At 54.2% G+C, this 20398-nt stretch overlaps 3 protein-coding genes across 7 annotated transcripts in view; 1 reads left to right on the top strand and 2 right to left on the bottom strand.

Annotated features, from left to right (window-relative positions):
* Positions 1–719: 719 nt before the first annotated feature.
* On the bottom strand, positions 720–3671 carry LOC148120890 (uncharacterized). Its single transcript, XM_087910317.1, has 2 exons — positions 2485–3671; positions 720–2305 (listed from the first exon to the last, which is right to left on the bottom strand). Exon 1 carries the CDS (start codon positions 3233–3235, stop codon positions 2711–2713), a length of 525 nt encoding a protein of 174 aa, XP_087766443.1. The 5' UTR covers positions 3236–3671; the 3' UTR covers positions 720–2305; positions 2485–2710.
* On the top strand, positions 2887–7419 carry Hic1 (HIC ZBTB transcriptional repressor 1). Of its 2 annotated transcripts, none has more exons than XM_087910307.1 (2): positions 2887–3009; positions 4473–7419. In XM_087910307.1, exon 2 carries the CDS (start codon positions 4493–4495, stop codon positions 6620–6622), a length of 2130 nt encoding a protein of 709 aa, XP_087766433.1. In that variant the 5' UTR covers positions 2887–3009; positions 4473–4492; the 3' UTR covers positions 6623–7419. The 2 variants fall into 2 exon arrangements, with proteins under 2 accessions (XP_087766433.1, XP_085551415.1); XM_085695289.2 differs by lacking the exon at positions 2887–3009 and adding an exon at positions 3860–4123.
* Positions 7420–7535: 116 nt separating this feature from the next.
* The window catches only part of Smg6 (SMG6 nonsense mediated mRNA decay factor), a 242521-nt gene continuing 229658 nt past the window's right edge, over positions 7536–20398 (bottom strand). For all 4 annotated transcript variants that reach the window (XM_085695286.2, XM_085695284.2, XM_085695285.2 and 1 more), the window contains 4 exons: positions 15380–15533; positions 12341–12552; positions 11907–11988; positions 7536–9204 (listed from right to left, as the gene is read on the bottom strand). In XM_085695286.2, the coding sequence (XP_085551412.1) occupies positions 9074–9204; positions 11907–11988; positions 12341–12552; positions 15380–15533 (579 nt within the window). In that variant the 3' untranslated portion in view covers positions 7536–9073. The remainder of the gene's footprint in view (positions 9205–11906; positions 11989–12340; positions 12553–15379; positions 15534–20398) is intronic.

A 20398-nucleotide genomic window follows, 5' to 3' on the forward strand; every position in this document is an offset into this window, starting at 1 on the left:
CGGAGGTCCTCACTTGGTAGACCCCAACCACATTCCTGGATTCCTAGACCCGGCAGGTCTGTGACGCCGGAAGATCCCTCGCGGTGGTATCACACCCCAGCCCGTATGGCCACTCTCTCTCTCTCTCTCTCTCTCTCTCTCTCTCCCTCTCTCTCTCTCTCTCTCTCTCCTCTCTTTCTCTTGGGACCAAGGAAAGGAAACCCCAGCAAGAGGCTGGGGAAAGAGGGGTAGTGAAGGCTGGGAGTCTTGGAAGGTTTCTTGACTCGGCCGCATACTAGTCAGATGGTGGAAACCGCAGGGAAGGTAAGGGAGTTGAGGAGCGTAGCCTGGACTTGAGGAATGAGCCGAGGGTCCTCTATAAGAGAGTCTGGGAAATTGTCTGGAGCATTCACAAATGGAAGGGCTAGCCTGACAAGTGATGGAGAGGGCAACTGGGCAGTGACCAGCTCTGGCACTGAGGGACCACCTCAGCACTCACTGATGTGGAAGGCATAGGCAAAGCTTGTAAGAGAGGGAATGAGACTGCTGAGCTTGGCAGGAACCCATTTCTAGAGGAGTGAGAATTGGCCAAATGGGCTCATGCGATGTGGGGCAATAGCCCAATTCTATCTCTAGGTTCAGCAAGGGGAGAAAGCTGCACCAGGTTGACCGGGAGATAAGGAGGGGAAAGTTGAGTTAAAAGGCGGGGCATGATGTTGCGCATCTGCCTTTAATCCCTGCGCATGGGAGGCAGACGAGGCTCTGTGAGTTTGAGGCCGGCCTGGTCTACATAGGGAGTTCGAGGCCAGCCATAGCTACATAATAAAACCCGAGGACGTGGGCGGGAGGCGTGGGGCATGGAGAGAGGAGCGGGGGAGTACACGGAGACGTTTGAACAGGACTCTGTGGTCCTCCCCATAGCGATGCAATGACGGCTTAAGAGTGGGTGGGGTACGGTGGAGAGAGATAGAACAAGAACTTACAGTGGACACGTTGAACCTTGTGTGGGTCAGTCAGCGGATAGACACACAGAGACTGGGGGCTTCTTTCCAGACGCCTACAATCTAACCCCATTAAAAGGAGAAAAAACAGAATCCTTGCTTGCCATTTGGGATTTGGCCTCCGATCTGGTGGGAGAACTCTATTAAATCTGTCAAAAGCCATTGCTAAGAGTATTTCTGGTGAGCCTTCACGTCCCCAACACTTCGCTTCAGCTAGAAAGCATATCCCTCGACCGAGAGACTGTGTCCGTTTCTCCTAGAGTTCAGAAATTGCGGAGCCGACAGTGGGTCCGCAGTGCTTGTGTTGTCTCGTGCTGAGATACAAGGCTGTTCGTGGCAGAGACGGACTCGGAGCACACCTTGCGAAGGACGGTCTTAACTTGTTTGGACCAGAATCCTAGGCCAGGCGCAGAAGTCTCCTGGCAATGAAACGCAGCCTCTAGGGGGCGCCCAAGACTTTGGTGTCTCACTGGTACAGCCAGAGGCCGTGTCTGCGGCCCCGGGGCGAGTGACTCAGCCACTACCTCAAGCGGGGGCGTGGGGGCTCGAGGACAGCGTGGGGTGCGGCGAGCGCGGCCCCCCCACCCGTCTTGAGGCCCCGCGCGGTTGCTAAGCTCTCCAAGGCCTCTGAGAGATGAGATCCTGGGAACCTCATTGGTTACCATAGTAACTGCGCCCCAGCCTCTCCGGCTTGGCCACGGAGGAAGGCGCAGCCAATAAGAAGCTGTGGGCGGTTTGGGGGGGACCCCCCCCATGGTGTAGGCGGGGGTCAGGAGGTGCGGGGAGGAGGCGGAGCGTGGGCCACTGAGGCGCGGTGCTTGCAACGGTGCTGGTGCCTCCGCCCAGCTGCGCAGGGACATTTCCGGAGAGCACCCACGAGCCGGTGCACGGTCTCCTCCCACCTAGAAGAGGCGTCACCAACATGAATGGAGCCCTCCCTCGTCTGGCGTTGTGTAGGATCTTTTGGGAGGGGTTGGAGCTCAAGCGGCCGGCTCTTGTGATAATTCTCAAATGGTGGATTGGTGAAAAAAATCACTCAGGATCCCTCAAAACTGCTTAGATGAGGAATGTGGGGGTGGGGGACACGTCCCAAGGGGCTCTGTCCAGCTTTTTCCAGTCGAGGATCCTAGGTTCCTTCTGGAGACCCGTAAGTTCAGGGAGGGTTCTTTGATACACTCTCCACCCTGTTTCACAGGGGTGCTCTCTGTAGCAGCTTCTGCAGTAGCCCAAGAAGTTGGGACTCCAGGAGGGGGCGGGCTGCGAGTGTCACTGCTTGGACAGCGTTTGAATATCGACGGTTAATGATGTGCATACTGATAACGTTCCTGAGGAGTGGATAGCGGTGTTCAGAAATGCCTAATGAATGACCCCCCTCCCCGCTCCGAACTTAGCTACCTTCATCTCATTCAGGGTTTCCAAAATCGCCCTCTCACCACCTACTGTCACTAGTGTTCCAACCCCCGTCTTTTTTTTCCCCTCCCGAAGAGAGGGCGTAGAGGCTGACCTTGAACTCCTGGTCCTCCTGTTTCCAACTCTCTGGTGCTAGCATTACAAGAGTGTGCCATCACACCCGACTTCAGAGTTCCCTTTCTGAAGACAGAACTTTTTCTGAATTGGCGCCTTATTACATAGCACGCAGCTCAAAACTTTAAGGTTTATGGGACTCCCAGGTCCGATATCTGCGTCCCCAGATGGGCACATCTGGAAGTGTGAACCTGCAGATCTCCAGCTCAGCTCCGCATCTGTAAGACTCCAGCCCAGGTGTGCGCCAGAGGTCGCAGCCCGGCCACACACATCCCGCGCGGCCGCGAGGTGGCGCCATGGCCGCGGTAGCGTCTGCCGGTTCGGGCCGCTCCAGATAAGAGTGTGCGGAAAGCGCGGTGGGGCTGAGACGCGACCAGGACGCGGGGAGGACGGACCGGCAGGACAGACCGACCGGGGGCCCGGCGGGCGGAGGGCAGCGCATTGCAGCCACGTCCCCCCTGGATCCGCCGGCAGCCGGGCCCGGGGCTTCCGACATGCCCCCCAGGTGGGTCCTCGAGTTGGCGACCGGGAGGGGCAGGCATGGGACCCGGGACAGGCTGGTCCTCGCGCGCGGGCCGGCCGGGGAGCATCCTCAGGCGCGGGCGCCCCGGGTTGTGGTTGGCGTTTAGGGCTCTAAGTGTCTTCCCTAGAGGACTCGGGACGGCTGGGCCGCTGCACGGCGGCGGGTTCACAGCGGGGTCAGCGGTCCGGGGCCGGCTCTGCCCGCACATGGGCTGGGGAGGAGAGGGGAAGGCAAGGGGAGCCGGCGGGCGGGGCTGCCAGGGGCGCTGCCCTGGCACAGCTCGGCGCCTGGCAGCGGGGCGGGTGGGGCGCAGGCTAGGAGCTGCCACAGCCTCGGGGAGGGAAGCCGGGCTGGGCTGCGGCCGCAGGTAACGGGCCCGCGAGGCCCTGCGGGCCAGGCGGGGACCAGGGGCGGGCGCGCTCGCCCGCGGGCAGGGCGGCTCAAGACTAGGCGTGGGTCACCGGGGCCGCCAGGCTGCTGAAATTGGGGGCCTAGAGGAGAAACTGGGGGCTGGAGGGACTAAGGCCGGCGCGCTCCTCCCGCCCTGTCTGAAGTTGGGAAAGTTTCCCCCAAGTTTGGGGCGGCAGAGTTTCGGGGGAGACGGGGCCGAGGGGAGCTGGGGAAGAGATGTAGAGTCGAGGCCGGGGCTGGGTCGGGAACGCGGGTGGGGCGCAGGCCGGGGTCAGGGCCGCAGCCGGCTGTGCGTCGTGCCCGCCCGGGGCGCTGCCCCCTCCCTCCCCTGGGAGCTGCGTGGCTCCCCCCTCCCCCCCACCTGCTTCCTGCCTCAGCCTCCTGCCCCGATATAACGCCCTCCCCGCGCCAGGGCCCGGCCTTCGCGCTCTGCCCGCCACCGCAGCCACTGCCTCCGCTCCCCGCGCCGCGCCAGGGTGGCCGGCCCAAACCAAGGCCTGACAGCCCCCGGCCTGGGCGGCGCCTCGATGGGCATCGTGCTCCCGTCCTCCTTATCACTTCCCCTAACTGGGGCAACTTCTCTCGAGGCGGGTGGCGCTTTTTGCTCGGCTCCTTTTCTCCCCACTTGGGCAAACTTTTCGGCCCTGAATGACTTTTCCTGAAGCGGACATTTTACTTAAATCGGGTAATTGTCTCCGAAAGGGTCATTTCGCCCAAATAGTTTTCTCCCTGGAAGTTCCCAGCACCCAGCTCGAGTGCCCAGCAGCATCTGGGTCTGGGATAAATAGGCTAACCTGGCCTCCTCTCCATCCACAGCCTTTCTCCTCCTGCTCCTTCGGTCTGGGGCCAGCGGGCCTAGCTTCCAACTCCCGGAGGCCGCCGAGGCTCCTCTGTTAGTGACCAGGCCTTGGTGCTCCCTGCTCCTGCTCAGCTGAGGGGAAGGGGAAGCGGAGGGGAGCAGAGGAGGGCTGGGTGCCAGCGGCCAGGGCACTGCACGGCTTAGCTCTTACCCAGCTGGTGTGTGTCCCCTGCAGGAGAGTGTGCTGGGCAGACGATGCTGGACACGATGGAGGCGCCTGGCCACTCGAGGCAGCTACTGCTGCAGCTCAACAACCAGCGCACCAAGGGCTTCTTGTGCGACGTGATCATCGTGGTGCAGAACGCCCTCTTCCGCGCGCACAAGAACGTGCTGGCGGCCAGCAGCGCCTACCTCAAGTCCCTGGTGGTGCACGACAACCTGCTAAACCTGGACCATGACATGGTGAGCCCGGCCGTGTTCCGCCTGGTGCTGGACTTCATCTACACCGGCCGCCTGACCGACAGTGTTGAGGCCGCAGCTGCAGCAGCAGTGGCCCCGGGGGCCGAGCCGAGCCTGGGCGCAGTGCTGGCCGCCGCCAGCTACCTGCAGATCCCTGACCTCGTGGCTCTGTGCAAGAAGCGCCTCAAACGCCACGGCAAGTACTGCCACCTGCGGGGAGGAGGCAGCGGCGGCGGCGGCTACGCGCCCTGTGGGCGGCCCGGCCGGGGCTTGAGGGCCGCCACGCCCGTCATCCAGGCCTGCTACTCGTCCCCGGCCGGGCCGCCGCCGCCGCCTGCCGCCGAGCCGCCGTCGGGACCCGAGGCCGCGGTCAACACCCATTGCGCCGAGCTGTATGCCTCAGCCCCGGGCCCAGCAGCCTCACTCTGCGCCCCGGAGCGCCGCTGCTCTCCGCTTTGTGGCCTGGATCTGTCCAAGAAGAGCCCGCCAGGCTCCTCAGGCCCCGAACGACCGCTGAGTGAGCGAGAACTGCCTCAGCGCCCGGACAGCGCTCCCGATGCGGCGTCCGCAGTCTACAAGGAGCCACCGCTCGCCTTGCCGCTGCTGCCGCCTTTGCCCTTCCAAAAGCTGGAAGAGACCGTACCGACCCCAGACCCGTTTCGAGGAAGCGGCGGCAGTCCGGGACCCGAGCCCCCCGTCCGCCCCGACGGCCCCAGCCTCCTCTACCGCTGGATGAAGCACGAGCCAGCCCTGGGTAGCTATGGCGATGATCTGGTCCGAGATCGCCGCTCCCCAGACGAGCGCCTCGAGGAACGCGGTGGGGGGGACCCGGCAGCCTCACCCGGGGGCCCCCCGCTCGGCCTGGTGGCCCCGCCACGCTACCCAGGCACAGGCGCTGACGGAGACGACTACAAGAGCAGCAGTGAGGAGACTGGTAGCAGCGAGGACCCCAGCCCACCCAGTGGCCACCTGGATGGCTACCCGTGTCCGCACTTGGCTTATGGCGAGCCTGAGAGCTTTGGTGACAACCTGTACGTGTGCATCCCCTGTGGCAAAGGCTTCCCCAGCTCGGAGCAGCTGAATGCACACGTGGAGGCTCACGTGGAGGAAGAGGAGGCGCTGTATAGCAGGGCAGAGGCTGCTGAGGTGGTTGCTGGGGCCGCCGGCCTCGGGCCCCCCTTTGGTGGTGGTGGGGACAAGATCGCTGGGGCCCCGGGTGGCCTGGGAGAGCTGCTGCGGCCGTACCGCTGCGCGTCCTGCGACAAGAGCTACAAGGACCCGGCCACGCTGAGGCAGCACGAGAAGACGCACTGGCTGACACGGCCCTATCCGTGTACCATCTGCGGGAAGAAGTTCACGCAGCGCGGAACCATGACACGCCATATGCGTAGTCACTTAGGCCTGAAGCCCTTTGCGTGCGACGCGTGCGGCATGCGCTTCACCCGTCAGTACCGCCTCACGGAGCACATGCGCATCCACTCGGGAGAGAAGCCCTACGAGTGCCAGGTGTGTGGTGGCAAGTTTGCTCAACAGCGCAACCTCATCAGCCACATGAAGATGCATGCTGTAGGTGGCGCGGCCGGCGCAGCAGGGGCACTGGCTGGCCTCGGGGGACTACCTGGCGTCCCCGGCCCCGACGGCAAGGGCAAGCTCGATTTCCCGGAGGGTGTCTTTGCTGTGGCTCGCCTCACAGCTGAACAGCTGAGCCTGAAGCAACAGGACAAGGCAGCTGCGGCGGAGCTGCTGGCGCAGACCACGCACTTCCTGCACGACCCCAAGGTGGCGCTCGAGAGCCTCTACCCGCTGGCCAAATTCACTGCCGAGCTGGGACTCAGCCCGGATAAGGCGGCAGAGGTGCTGAGCCAGGGCGCGCACCTGGCCGCGGGACCAGACGGCCGGACCATCGACCGTTTCTCTCCTACTTAAAGCGCCCCTCGCAGGTGCGCCTGGCGCTACCCGGCAGTCCGGGGATAACTGGTAGCAGCGGCAGCGCCGCAGTGGTGGCCCCACCTTTCTACGCCTCACCTGGCCTCACTGCTTTGTGCCTTAACCCGGGGAAGCCGGTGGGGGGGGACCCCGGGACGGGGGTGGGATAGGGGAAGGGAGATTTATATTTTTGATATCAGCTTTGACCAAAGGAGAACCCCGCCTCTCCCTGTGGTTCGTTGGCCCCCTCCCCCCGGCTCCGTGCTGCTCTTGGGGGAGGGGGGTCACTATTTGGACGCTCCCAGCCCTACCTCCGGCCCTTGCGACCACACCCATTCTCACTGTGAATCTCCCCGCTGGGGTAGGAGCATTGGGCACAGTTGGGGAGAGGGGAGGGGACTGAGCCGCCGAGGGCCTCCCCGCCCCCCGGCTCCTGCCCAGCCTGGGACTGATAATGTGAAGTTCCTCATTTTGCACAAGTGGCACTAGCCCCAGGGCCAATCCTTCCCTTCCTGACCCACCAGGGTGGGCAGGTCTTGAGCCAGGGATGACAGCCCTGGCCCACCTGTCTCTGTTTCCGAGGTCCCCCTCCTCTCCCTGGGGCCCCATCGTATTTATTGCATGCGCCCCGGGTGGCCCCTATCCTGAGCCCAGCTTTAGCTGGGTTGGAGCGAGGTCTCCTTGGTTCCCGTTCTGTCCCTTTGTATATTCCCTTGTCTGTACACAGGCTCTCCCAGAGCCGCTTCCATTTTCTATACTCAACCAAACAGCAATAAAGCAGTAACCAAGGTCCCTAATCCTGTGGCTCTCTTCTGCCCCTGCACCAGGGTGGGTGGCAGGGCCCCAACACAGGTGTACAGGCTTGAGCCTGCCTCCCCTCCTCAGTCCCAAAAATAGACCAACAGGAGGTCAATTATGTTTCACAACTAAAAATTTATTAAGGAAACAAAACCAGGGTTTCAAATGGGACAGAAAGAAGAAAGGTGTTCTCCCACTTCCCCCACCCTCAGCCAATGGCCTTCACAGCCGAGTAGAGGACCTCAAAGGGCCTGGACCTTACAACTCAACAGACACCGTCTTCTGAGCCCTGGGCATTTATACCCCCAAATCACTATCCTAGGCTCTCCTGCACAGCTCTCTTCTAGTAGGACCCCGAGCCTGAAGAAGGCAGAGCACCCCTGGTGATGCACACTGCTCCTCGGAGAAGGGGGTACAGTCAGGCTGTGGGCTGTGTTATCTACTGAGATTTACTCCTCTCCAATAGAGACTGCCTTTTCCTCTGCCCTGTACAAGACCGAAGGAATTCATTCCTGGTAGGGCACCTCCAAGTGAGGTTGTGAACAGAGGGGCACCAAGGAAAAACAAAACCCTCAGAAGCTAAAGGAGCCCTGTGTCCCCTCTTCTGGGTAGAGAATAGGAGGCTAGAGAAAGGAACTGGACGAACACCCCAGGTTCTGGGACCACCTCTACCAGCGGGGAAGCTTCTTAGAGGTGCAAGGAGGATTGGGAAGGAAAGGACAGCTGGGAAAGCTTTATTTGGTTCCAGTCACAGGTGTGTGTGTGGGGGATTCAGAACGAGAAGCCCCACAAGGAACTGAGGTGAGGAAGTTGAGGGCCCTTGGGGTGATGAAAGAGCCAACTAGAAAGGGAAGGCAGACAAAGAAGGAACAGGAAAAGTCTGAGGAAATTTCCCCAAGAGAGTACTAGTGTGAAAGGAAGGCCAAGTATTAGGAGCATATGCAGGTGGGAGGCCACTCAGGAAGCATGGGCCCAAGACTAGATGTCCCTTCCCTCTAGACCCATGACTGCCCAAAGGGAAAACAAGGGCAAAGTGCAAGGACAAAGACTGATGTAGACAAGAAGGGAAATGTGTCTCTGTGTGTGCGCGCGTGTTGAGTAAAGGGCTAGAGCTGCTGTTACAGACAGAACCCAGTGTGGGTCCATAGAGGCCTAGACCTCAGGGAGACAGAGACCCCCTGGGTACACTCTTCCTAACAGCCAAAGCCTCTCAGACATTCAGGACAGAGGTTCTGCAAACTGAGGGCTCTATCATTTCACTTGAAACTCTGGAACCTCTGCCCCCTTGCCACTACAGAGTGGCTGGGTCCCTGGGTTGAGTAGGCCTCCTTCCAGCCCTGAAACCAGACAGGAGGGAGAAAGGCTGAGAACTTGGTGGCCTATCTGGCTTGTCCACCTGTTGTCACTGTAGCCAGTCACTTCCCTGCTAAACTTGGCAGCCCAGGAGGGTCCCAGCAGCTTCCGCCTGACCCTTGGGAGGGGCTCTTGAGGAGCGGCTCCCCCACAGCACGGCCACGGCGTGAGGTTGGAAGAGGATGGTTTATTGTCTGGGTGGACTGGTGGCTCAGGCACGTGGACATCTTCCGTGCTACACTGGACGCCTGGTGGCCTCTCAGGAATGGTTCCATGGGGGTGGGCCCCAGTGTGGCCCCCTCAGCCCACCTGGGCCCACGTAAGGAAGGCTGGGATGTCCCTCACTGGCACATTCCTTGTCAGTGCCTTCACCCGCAGGTTCCGGTCATCGGTTAGCAGCACCACCTCCCGTAGCAGGCGGATCGGTTCCTCTGTTGGCACAGAAAGCAGATGGGCTCTACTGAGGATAAAGTGTCAAATGCCATTTCTTGTCCTGAGGGGAATGTGGTCCTGCAGGGGCAAGCCCTTTCCTTTTTCCAGACTCAGAGTATCGCTCCTCTGCTGCTTAGAGGGTCAAGCTAGGCAAGAGTTGTGCCGCTGCTGTGAACTCTCACCTCCCACACAAGACTCTTGTGCCTGGTGACCAAGAGTACTCATATTATTGGCATCCACAGACCTGCCCTCCAGGATTCTGAACTACTAGGAAACAGCCCCTTGCCATCGATTCCTAACTATACTGTTGGCCCCAGATTCCCATTACCCACTCCTTACAACACATTCTCCATTTTATGTACCCAAAGGTTAAAAATCCAAAGATGAATAGTTAAAAGGGAACAGCTTACAGATGTGGGGAAAGGGGTTAGCTCCAGGGATCTCTCAGGAGAGGTTGTGCTAAAAGGGTTTTGTGGCTATGGCTAAAGGATCTATTAAATCCGTTATCTATGTACATCTAATAGTACAGAAGGTTCAAAAGAAAAGCAGAGGCAGGATTGTCCTCCCAGATGCCTTGTACCCCAGGTAGCTCTGTGCCTTCTAGTATCCTTATGTACTTCTGTAAATACACACATTAGTGTATGTATAGAACCCTCCACCTGTAACACTAAGATCTTTTTAGCCACACTTTCTTGACGCATTTTACATAACTTAGAAATCAATCTGTACCAGTGCAGATAGCCTTTGTCTTTTAGATAAGTTTTTACAGCAGTCTTTCCCTGCTTCTGACTAACGCACAGGAGAGACCTTACACTTAAACAGCAATCACTTAAGTGATACTCTAAGCCCTGTGCATGGCTGCTTGGGTGGCAGGTTTACCCCTAAGTCCTGGCCTGGCATTTCCTAGTAGAGGTCTGGCAGAGAGCAAAGGCACAGGAAATGTCCTGTGGTGTTTGGGGACTGCTAGGGCTGGCGGGTTGGGGGATTGCAAACATCATGTCTGACCTGAGTAGTTCTGGGCTTGCCAGCTCCAGGCAGGGAGGCTGAGAATTGGCTTTCAGCCTAGGGAGGAATTTGGGGATGAAGAGGGAGAGGCTCATGGGGCTGATGGTGGTGAGGAAAGAGAGAGGGGAGAGAGAGCTGTGTACAGAAGGTGAAGAAGGTGGTCGTGAGTAAGGGAGTTCTAAGACCCTTCTGTTGCCTGGGCCTGGAATGTGTGTATGTGGTAGGATAGTGGTGTGGTGTGCTACATGGGGTTCCCAGCTGTTGTCTGGGTCTGTCTGCAACTGTACTATTCCTGCCCTGGGCCTCAGACCAGAAGAGTCCTAGGCCTTAGGTCAGCCAGCAAAGGCCCAGCATTGCTGGCAGGGGTCTGCAGGGGTTTCTGTGGATACTTTGAGACATTTTTAACAATAAACATCCTCTGTTTTGACACTGGTAACTTCACTTTGTTAGAAACCAGAGACTGTCATCTTGTCAGGCCCCATCCGCCATAATCCACATGATTTTAAAATTCAACATCGTTTACACATAAACATTTGGTGACGGTTTCTCTGTGAATCTGACAAGTTAATCTGCTAAGAATTCACACTGACAAATGGGGTTTGATTACACCAGCCGTTGCTGATGTAACTTTGATAGGGGCGGTCTCCAGGATGGCAGTGGGTTTCTGTAGGCAGTTTGGGGGTGATTGAGGGGTGGTGGCAGGACTAGTAGAGCCTGAGTCCAAACGCATCTGGACTAAGAACAAAACAGTTTGGTAGCTGAGGATTACTGGAGCCATACTTTTCCACAGGATCTTTGCAATCCTGCGCCCCTCTAAGAAACTGCCCTGGGGCAAGTCACAAACTCTTCTGGCTCAGTCAGGATTCTAATTTGTCAGTTGTACATTCCAGGTCTGGCCCTCAGGGAGAGTACATGTGGTAGCCCCTCTGTGGAACAGCAGTGGTGGATTACTGACTAGCTCCTGGTGCAGAAACACTGGCATGAGGGAGGGCTGTGCTAATGTGCAGGAAGGAGCAGTCAGAGTACAATTCCTGGGTTAGCCAGCAAGTCAGAACTGAGGGCATGGACCTCTATTAGAGCTAGAGGAGCAAGAGAGTCAGAAAGAAAATCATGAATCCCTACTTCCAGCTCCAGTTAGCCTACAAAATACTACAGCTCACTGCAATAGAGGTCCGGAAGAAAGGCCTATTCATGGCTGGGGAGGACCTCCATTGCAGGCCTGATACAGGTTAACATTCAAGGGATACTCTGAAATGGCTAGGGAGGTGAGCATGGCCAAGAAAAAGTATGCCCACCAGAGGCTCTACTTCTCAGGGCGGCAGAGGGCTGGGTGCAGGAGAACATGGCCAGAACAAGCTATACTGAATCATAAGACATTCTTGCTGTCAGAAGGAACTCACTGAGGACCCAAGAAAGGAAATGGATGCAGACTGAGTGGGAATGTTCACTGCCTAGAGCAGGACTAGCGAGGATCATCCCTAGTTGGCCCCAGATCGCCTGACATTGTTTGGGGACAAGGAAGCTATGATAGGAGGTCTAATCTCTGTGAGGATGGACAAGATGGCCTCAGGCTTGTATAGGCCCTGTATGGACTTTGCAGGCCAAAGTCAGTAGAGGGACTCTTCTTACGAACTATGGATGGGTAGGATAAAGTAGGACAGAGGGATGGATGGTCCAAGGAGAGGCCAGACTGTACCTTTGCTAGTGGGCATGTAATCCTTAGCCTTGTCTTTGCAGTAGTGCAGGCAGCAGGAGAGGATCAAGTCATCGTTGTTACCCTGGAAGAAAACAGTGTGAAAATCACCATTGGGCAGAAGGGGGCGCCATGCAGAGGCAGAGGTACTTCCAGGGTTGTCCTGGAGGCTCATTCAAGAATGCTCTGGCTCTGCTTGACTGAGTTTAACTGTCCTAGGCTCAAAAAGCCTTCTTTTACTCCCTCCTTTCAGGAACACATTTTTTCCCCACACCCGAGACAGGGTTTTTCTGTAGCTTTGGAGTCTGTCCTGGAACTCGCTCTTACAGACCAGGCTGACCTTGAAGTCACAGAGATTCGCCTGTCTCTGCCTCCCAAGTGCCGGGCCAGGAACACTTTTTAAAGTGGACCATGGACTTTCCCTGGGGGGCTCTCACCAGCTGTCCAGTGATGTCCTCACTGCGAAAGGCGATGGATTCAAGTTCATTGCCACGGCTAGTCAAGGCCCGCAGGCAAGAGTCCCGACTCTCAAATCTCCGTTCGAGGAACTCGATGGATTTCCGGGCCTTTTCTTGTACCACACGGGCATAGCCCCCAGCCCGGTGGTCTGTCTCCTGCCCTTTGGCAAGGCCATCGAGCTCATTGATCACTGATAAAACAGAGTTTACAATCAGCAATTATGCCTGCCTTCGCCTGTGGTCTCTGCCCACTTTCTCAGCCAGGCACCTTTACAGACAATAAAGGCCTCCCTCTCCACAGGAGTTTTCCAATGAAACTATGGTAGGATAGGCCCTTGTGGGGATAAGAAAGGGCCCGAGACTTTTATTGAGCCTCAGCTCCTATCTGCTTCTTCCTCTGAGCCCCATCTTCCTCCCAGAAGGAACTTAGAAGATTTTTCTGGAGCTGGCATTCCTAAGTTATAGGATTAAATTAAAAGGGTACCTTACGAACATATTAGCAAAATGGTAAGTGAGGTGCCCGTCCTCAGCTACTTGGGTCTGAACCACAACCATCTAAAAGGGGGCGGGGTCCTATCGTCAGTAGGAGCAGAGTACAGGGATACCACCAAGGAAGAAGGTCAGCCAGACTTACTTGCAAGGGCCCTGGTATTTCACAAAACCATAACCTTGGCACATTACCTCCTTGATACTACGTGTGTGTGTGTGTGTGTGTGTGTGCACGCACGCGCGTGCATATGCGTGTGCCTGTCTGCTTGTCTATGTGTCTGGGACATGGCTTCATTTTCTGGTGAAGATTCTTTCCAAAATTCCAGCCAAAAGCCTGAGGTCAAGTGGGAAATATGCGCTCCTTGGGGGCTTGGGGAGAGTTTGGGGTCTGAGGCCTCTCCTTAGTATAATGATTCATAGCTTGGGGAGTCAGCATGAGCATGCTGTTCCATGGTGAGCCTGGCACTCATTGTCTGGGTATTCAGAAACATTTTCTGGAAAGAGCCCATATGGGAACACACACATACACACACACTTTTAGCATCATGAAGCTGCAAGGTCCACACAATGTGTGGCAGTGGTGGATGGGTGGTATGGTACAGCAAACAGAACATCAAACAGGAAAAACTGGTATTCTATCCCAAAATCTGCTTTCCTGCTTCCAAACTAAACAGGCTTCAAAGGGGACGCTTGTTTGTGCTTCTGCACCAGGCGGGACTTCTCAATGCTGGGGTCAGACCTAAAGAGCACAGAGCAGGTTAAAGAGCACAAGACACAAGCAGGGAAGGCTGTAAGCTTAACCCTTTGTTGCTCTGGTCATAAGGCAGGAGTCCACCAAGTAGAGCATGAGTGAACAGGAGCTCCCCTTATAGCTCTGAATACAGGGATCTGCCCAGATGACACAGGGTGAAAGCGCCTGGCCTGGGTGGCTTCAATACAGCTGTCAGTTGCTAGTACCCTTAGGGTCATTGACTTTGCTCTGAATGTATCCTCTAGGTTTTCTTATGTTTGCCCCTTTCCTACCAAATCTGGATTTCTCTAACAAAGTTAAGTTCTTTGGGGCAAAGGGTCACAGCTCTGACTTTCAGGAACAAAGAGACTAAGCACATAGTGGGGATACAGGCAGTGTTGGTGACTGCTAGCCTAGGAAGTTATAGGTGGTACCTTCTCAGTTTGGGGAGGCAACCTTGAGATGACAGTGAACTTTCTTGGTTATACCAGTTACTGATCATCTAGCAAAAGTGACCAATCTACTTTCTTTTCCCTAACTAAAACCCTCCTGGGAGGAAAGTACTGTGATAAAGCCTGTAAGTCCGTCTACCCAGTACCCAGAGAGGCAAACAGAAAGCTCAGGCAATGTGTAGTGCTGCTGCTCTGCCTTAAGACAGTAGCTGCTCTTCTTTTGAAGTGCAGCAAACCTTCTCCTAGGACTAAGGGCCTGGGTTTAAGAGGTTCTGTCCAGGCCACATGGGGAGGGGAAGGAAGACAGGGAGGGAGAACTGCTTCAGTGCCAACATTCTCAGGTGGTGCTAACGTGTTTCCCACAACCCCCCAGGGTTCTACAGGCTCTGCAGGGGCGGATGTTTCCTGCCCTTTGTTTCCACCCCCATCTGGCACTAAGACACTTGGGACTGGGAGGGAAGGCCCAATGGAACATCTTGGCATAGATGTCAGAGGTGGCCTATCAGGCAGACAGCCAGTCTGGTGCCTTTCCCAGAGAATAGGACTCTCGAACTTGCTTCAGATGGCTGCTGAAAGAGAGGCATTAAAAATCCTGGGCTTTGCAATCATCTTACACAACCCTTGTCCCCCAGTATAGCCATCAGCTATAGTAGCGACATCAGCTATATTTGACAGGTATCCAGCGACCAAAGCATAATCCAAGGCTGACACACCATGAAGCTCCAAGAACTAAAGGCACCCAACAGTCTCCAATGAGCACTCCGGCTAGGTCATGCTGGACACTGAGATGCTTAGCCTCCACCAGTACCAATGGTCCAAGTGGTAGGAATTGAAAGGCGTGAGCCAAAGGTCGTGCTCTGGAGGGATCCTGTCAGGCTGGCCTTAGGGTGACATTGGCCAGAAGAATGTTACCTCAAACCAACAGAATGATCATGAAAAGCTACAAGACAATCAGACCAAAGGCATCTAACCACTTCAAAATCCTCCCAGCCTCCCTGCCAGACCACCCAGCAGCACTGCCGTTATCTGCCAGGGCTGAGTGTTTACCAATAACGGGAACCAGCTTTGCTGTTTTACTGCAAGCTTTATAAGGAAAAAACAAGGGCTGGGCTCATGTAGCCGCTGGTTGCTGGGACACGGGAGTCCATTTGCTCAAGCAGTTTAAGCCATGGATCAGCCATAATAATTTGAACTACTCTGATTATTAAACAATTTTTCTTGCCCCATGCATTCCCTGCAAATCCTGTCTTACACATGCACAGCCAGGTCAGCCTGCCTGGCTCCAGGCATGTGTAGAGGGGGCTTCTATGCACGTTCAGAGTCTCTCTGTCCTCCCGCCCAGCTCACCAATGAGGGGCACCACCAGGATGTACTTCCTGCTCTCCAGTAGTCGAGCCAGACTGGCCAGGTGGTCAATGAAGCCGTTGGTATCTGGTACGAGGAACAAGGGTCTGATCTCCAGCTCCATCTGCCTCATCTGACTCTGATCTTCCAAAACAGCCTACAGGGACACAGAATGTGAGGGATCAAGAGAGTGAGCAGGCGGGTGAGCCAGGGCCCTGACTCAACAGTGTGTAAGCATCCTGCCCCCACACATCTCTTCCCCCTCCAGAGGCACAGCCACCCCTTCAGGCCTGAGGGACAGACTCATGAGCTGAGAAAAGTAATGCAGTCAAATCAACACAGACCAAATGGCCCAGGGATGAGGTACCACTAAACCTTGGCTATCACCAAAAAAGAAGCCTGATGATATAAAAAAATAATTTCTGAAAGGATCTTAAGACTAGAAATCAAGAACATAAGAAGGGAGTAAATGACTCAGCTAGGAAAGGGGCTCCACATATTTTTTGTACAGGCAGCATGCACAAGGGTATTTCTCAATCTAACACTTAGGAAGGAATATCCATATCAGAATACATCTTTCTTTCTCCCCCTCCACCCCATTTTAAAATGAGATAAGGGATAATGTGGTAGTGTACATCTTTAATTCCAGCACTCAGGAGGCAGAGATAGGTGGATCACTGTGAGTTTGAGGCCAGCCTTATCTACAAAGTAAGTTCCAGGGCAGCCAGGGCTATACAGAGAAACCCTGTCTTGGGAAAAAAAAAACAAACAAACAAAAAGTAGATACACATTGCCCAGTGTGGTGGCACACACCTTTAATCCCAACACTCAGCAGAAGCAGACAAACGTTTGAGAGTTCCAGACCAGCCAGAGCTACAGAGTAAGACCCTGTCATTGAAAAAGATACATAGGTTGATGAGATCCAATTCCGACAAATTACACTCAAACACATAATGTATCAGTGCACACAAAGTATAAACATTTTTTAAAAAGTAGCTATTAGGCCGGGCAGTGGTGGCGCATGCCTTTAATACCAGCACTTGGGAGGCAGAGTCAGGTGGATCTCTGTGAGTTCGAGGCCAGCCTGGTCTACAAAAGCTAGTTCCAGGACAGGCTCCAAAGCTACAGAGAAACCCTGTCTTGAAAAACCAAAAAAAAAAAAAAAAAAAAAACCCAAAAAAAAAGGATGAAATTATGACCCAAAGAGCAACAATCAGATCACAACTGCTACCACCTTGCCTTGCCTTGCACTATATTTCCTAAATGTGGGTCTTTTTTGCTCTCTACCTTCTTTCTTTTCTTTTCTTTTCTTTTCTTTTCTTTTCTTTTCTTTTCTGAGATAGGGTCTCTCTCTATGTAGATCTGGCTGTCCTAGAACTTGATATATAGGCCTGGAACACACAGAGACTTGCCTGCCTCTGCCTTGCCTCCTGCTAGGATTAAAGGCACACTACCCCCAGCATTTTTTAAAAATATTTTTTATGGTTTATTTAACTTTATTTTATGTGCATTGGTGTGAAGGTGTCAGACCCCTGCAACTAGATCTTCAGACAGTTGTGAGCTGCCATGTGGGTGCTGGGAATTGAACCCAGGTCCTCTGGAAGAGCAGTCAGTGCTCTTAACCACTGAGCCATCTCTTCAGCCCCCCCCAGCATTTTTTTGCTCAACTTTTACCCCTTTGTCAGATTCCTGTTCTAGTAACACCATTATTGACTTCACTTTTCCTTTAAATTGACTTAAACCGGGACTTTTTGTTATATCCTAGTGCAAACTGAAATGCCATAAAAACAAACAACAACAGAACCACCTGAACTGCCCTACCCCATACTACTCAACAATCCTCGCCATCACTAGTAGGTCTGTGTACCAACCACCCTCACCCTTAGAAGCCCACAAGCCAGGGGCTGTCTATACTACAGCCTTTCAATCTCTGTGAACATCTGCAAAGCCCAGTGTCCTCTAGTCTGACAGTCTTATATGAGTGGCAATGGCCTGCTGGGATAAGTTTAGGGTATATCTATCACTACAGAATATATTCATTATTATGCTGTTTCCTCTGGGGACCACGGCCAGGAAGCAAACTGATCGGCTGATCTATCTGCTCTGGCAGATTCTGTGTAAGGAGCTTGCCAGTACCAGTGGGAATCCAGAAAAACAAGTGGGCAAGTCCCAGTTCCCTCACTCCCTCTTATGGTCTTCTGAAATATAGCAACTGCAAGGACACAGACCCAGAAACAGAGCAGAGGAAGTATATGTGCGTGCCAACTGAGATGGGGCCCACAGTACTGGGTCTGGCCACTAACAGTCAGCAAAAAAGGCTGCCTAGGCTTCACTAACAGTGACAGTAAAACTGAAAGGGCATGCCTTCAAATGATGGGGGTGGCTTTTCGGTGACCTACCAGGGACCTTTCCCTATGAGTAAGTTGTTGCTGCCACTGCCACCACAGTTGGCGAAGACACAGGCCATGGGACTATGGCAGCATGAGAAATGCGGCTGAGACCCAGTCTGCTGAAACCCTCCAATTGATCTCACCTCACAAGGGGAAAGTGTCAGCCACCTTGCCAGGAGTTTTGGGTCACTGTACCTTCCCAGAGAGTTGCCATCAGGACAGTAACACAGTTTACTAATCTCGGCTTGGGCATTTAGAAGAACAGAAAATGGTTCTGCTTAGGTTCAGCAAATACTCTATTGTTCTTTCTCATACCGAGGAGCAGCCTTTTCCCAGGCTTCGGTTCTCCTTGTCACTCTACCAGAATGCTTTTCCTGGAGCTCTGTCTTTCTGGGAGGGAGGACATAACAGGCTCTGCCACATGGCTCATGAATGGTAGCACACTAGCACCTATAGTGATGGAGGTCTTAGTTTTAAGGAAGCACCACCACATCTCTGTTTTCCTATTTGAGAAATGACATGCAGCCTTGGTTAGATTTCCATTAAGGAAGTCGCTGACTACCCTTTTTCACCCTGAATGACCAATGGATTCCTAAGACCTTGACCATCCCACCTGTATGCTGGTGGTAAGCAGAAAGGCCAAAAGCCAGGCAGCCAAGGCAGGCTGAGTGGAGGGGCAAAGTGAATCTACCTGGTGTTTGATTACAGGACATATGTAAAATCTAGAATAAGGCTCAGGGAAGCATTAACTTCCTTGGGTATCTGGAGTTCTGGTCCATGGTTAGAAAGATGAACTGCCATAGTCTCTCAGAGAGGTAGCAGATGATTTCCTGGGAATGGGTCAGGGCCAAGCTGCGTGTGGTGGTCAAAGCTGGGCTGCCCTCATCCGGTCCCAGGACGCCTGCAGACAACTTCCCCTAACCTGGCTCTGCCCAGTGAGTCACCACACAACTGCTTCCTGTTCCCCACATGCCCTCATGCAGTCTCAGGAGATTAGACAAGGTTGTTGCCTCTTCTCCTAGGGTACCAGTGGGCTTGGTGGGTGAGGGGAGTCATACCTGGGTCACAAGATTAGTTCTGCACCAATAAAAAGAATGGCAGACTCAGAAGGCTTAGGAGTCAGGCTCTCTGCGATGGGTGTCTGTGTTTCCGGCCCTTTCTGAGTGGCGCTGTATGTGTTTAGCATTTGCCCTCCCAACTTTTCCAGATTTTACCCGTCAGATTCCTGGCAGCTGTGCACGGCGCCTGTGCCGGCCGTCACGTCCCATTCTGATCTCTGGGTCGCACGGTGAGAGAAGGACACAGGATGCACAGGGAGTGAAAAAGTGATGTCGATGGGGAGAGTGCCAAGTCCCCACTCACAGCCATGGGACGCTCAGGGAGAAGGGGGAAGCATGCTGCTGTGGAGTTCAGAGGCCGGTAGTGAGATTTATTTTTGTTTGTTTGAGTAAAAAGCTGCAGAAGCCTCTGGTGGGAGCGAGGGGGTGCAATTGGAATGCTGAGATTCAGACAGATCAGCCTGGCCTGGAGTCAAATGTGCTGACCTGGAAGGAGAGTTCCACAGGAGCCCTCTAACTTTAGCTCAGCTTGGGCCACACTGGTTCTTAGAGAGTGCACTGGGAACCTGAGGAAAGTGTAGGCACTCCAAAGTGGGTGTGGTGGCAGACCGGAGACCAAGAGTTCAAGATCATCCTTGGCAGGAGACCTTGCCAAAAACAAAAATGAAAACAAAAACAAGCAAACACATAACCAAGCCAAAAAGACTTTTAAAAAATTAAAAAAAATACTCCAAACCAGATTTATGGCAAGAAGGACCATGCTGGCATGAAGTGTGCAAGAGAAAAGTAACTTCAGTTTGGGAAAGGGCTAAAAATGCAGCCATCTCTGAGAGATAGGAGCTTCCTGGAGCAAAACTGACAAGACAGCTGAGACAGACACGATACGCAACAGCTAAAGGAGCTGATGGGCTACATCTCTAGGAAGGTTCCTGTACAAGTTAAGTTCCTTCTACACAGTGAGCATTATTTTAAAATGCTAACCCACTGACAATTGAGACACAAAATTACAACAAATATCTGGGCAGTGGTGGCCCATGCCTTGAATCCCAGTGCTGAGGAGGCAGAAGCAGGTGGATATCTGAGTTTGAGGCCAGACTGACCTACAGAGTGAGTTCTAGGACAGCCAGGGTTGGGTAAAACAGAGAAACCCGTCTCTCTCTCCTCCCTCTCTCTGTCCCTCCCTCCTCCCCCACAATGCAATTGGTAGTCACAGAAGGTACACAACAGATCAGGAAGCAGGGTAGAACAGGCAGAGGCTTTCTTTCCTAAGTCTTCCTTCTACTAAGATCTATACAGTGTGGCTGCTTCCTTTCCTTCAAAGGGTGATGAAATCATGTAAACTCTGTGTTCAGAGTAATGTCATTACCAGAAATGAGAGGTTTTATAACACAGCAAACTTCTACATTCACCTTGCACATAAGAGTACCTTACTTGGTGTCTGATACACGTTAGTAACAACAACGACAATTTCTACTCTTCTTGTACAATTCCCTTCTCTCTTTTACATTCTGTGTATCTGAGTGATCATCAAAGACATCAGTAACTGGGAATAGGGAAAGAAGGCACAGGAGTAT

The sequence above is a fragment of the Myodes glareolus genome, chromosome 9 (genome assembly GCF_982192425.1).
Source record: "Myodes glareolus chromosome 9, mMyoGla1.1, whole genome shotgun sequence".
Taxonomy (NCBI): domain Eukaryota; kingdom Metazoa; phylum Chordata; class Mammalia; order Rodentia; family Cricetidae; genus Myodes; species Myodes glareolus.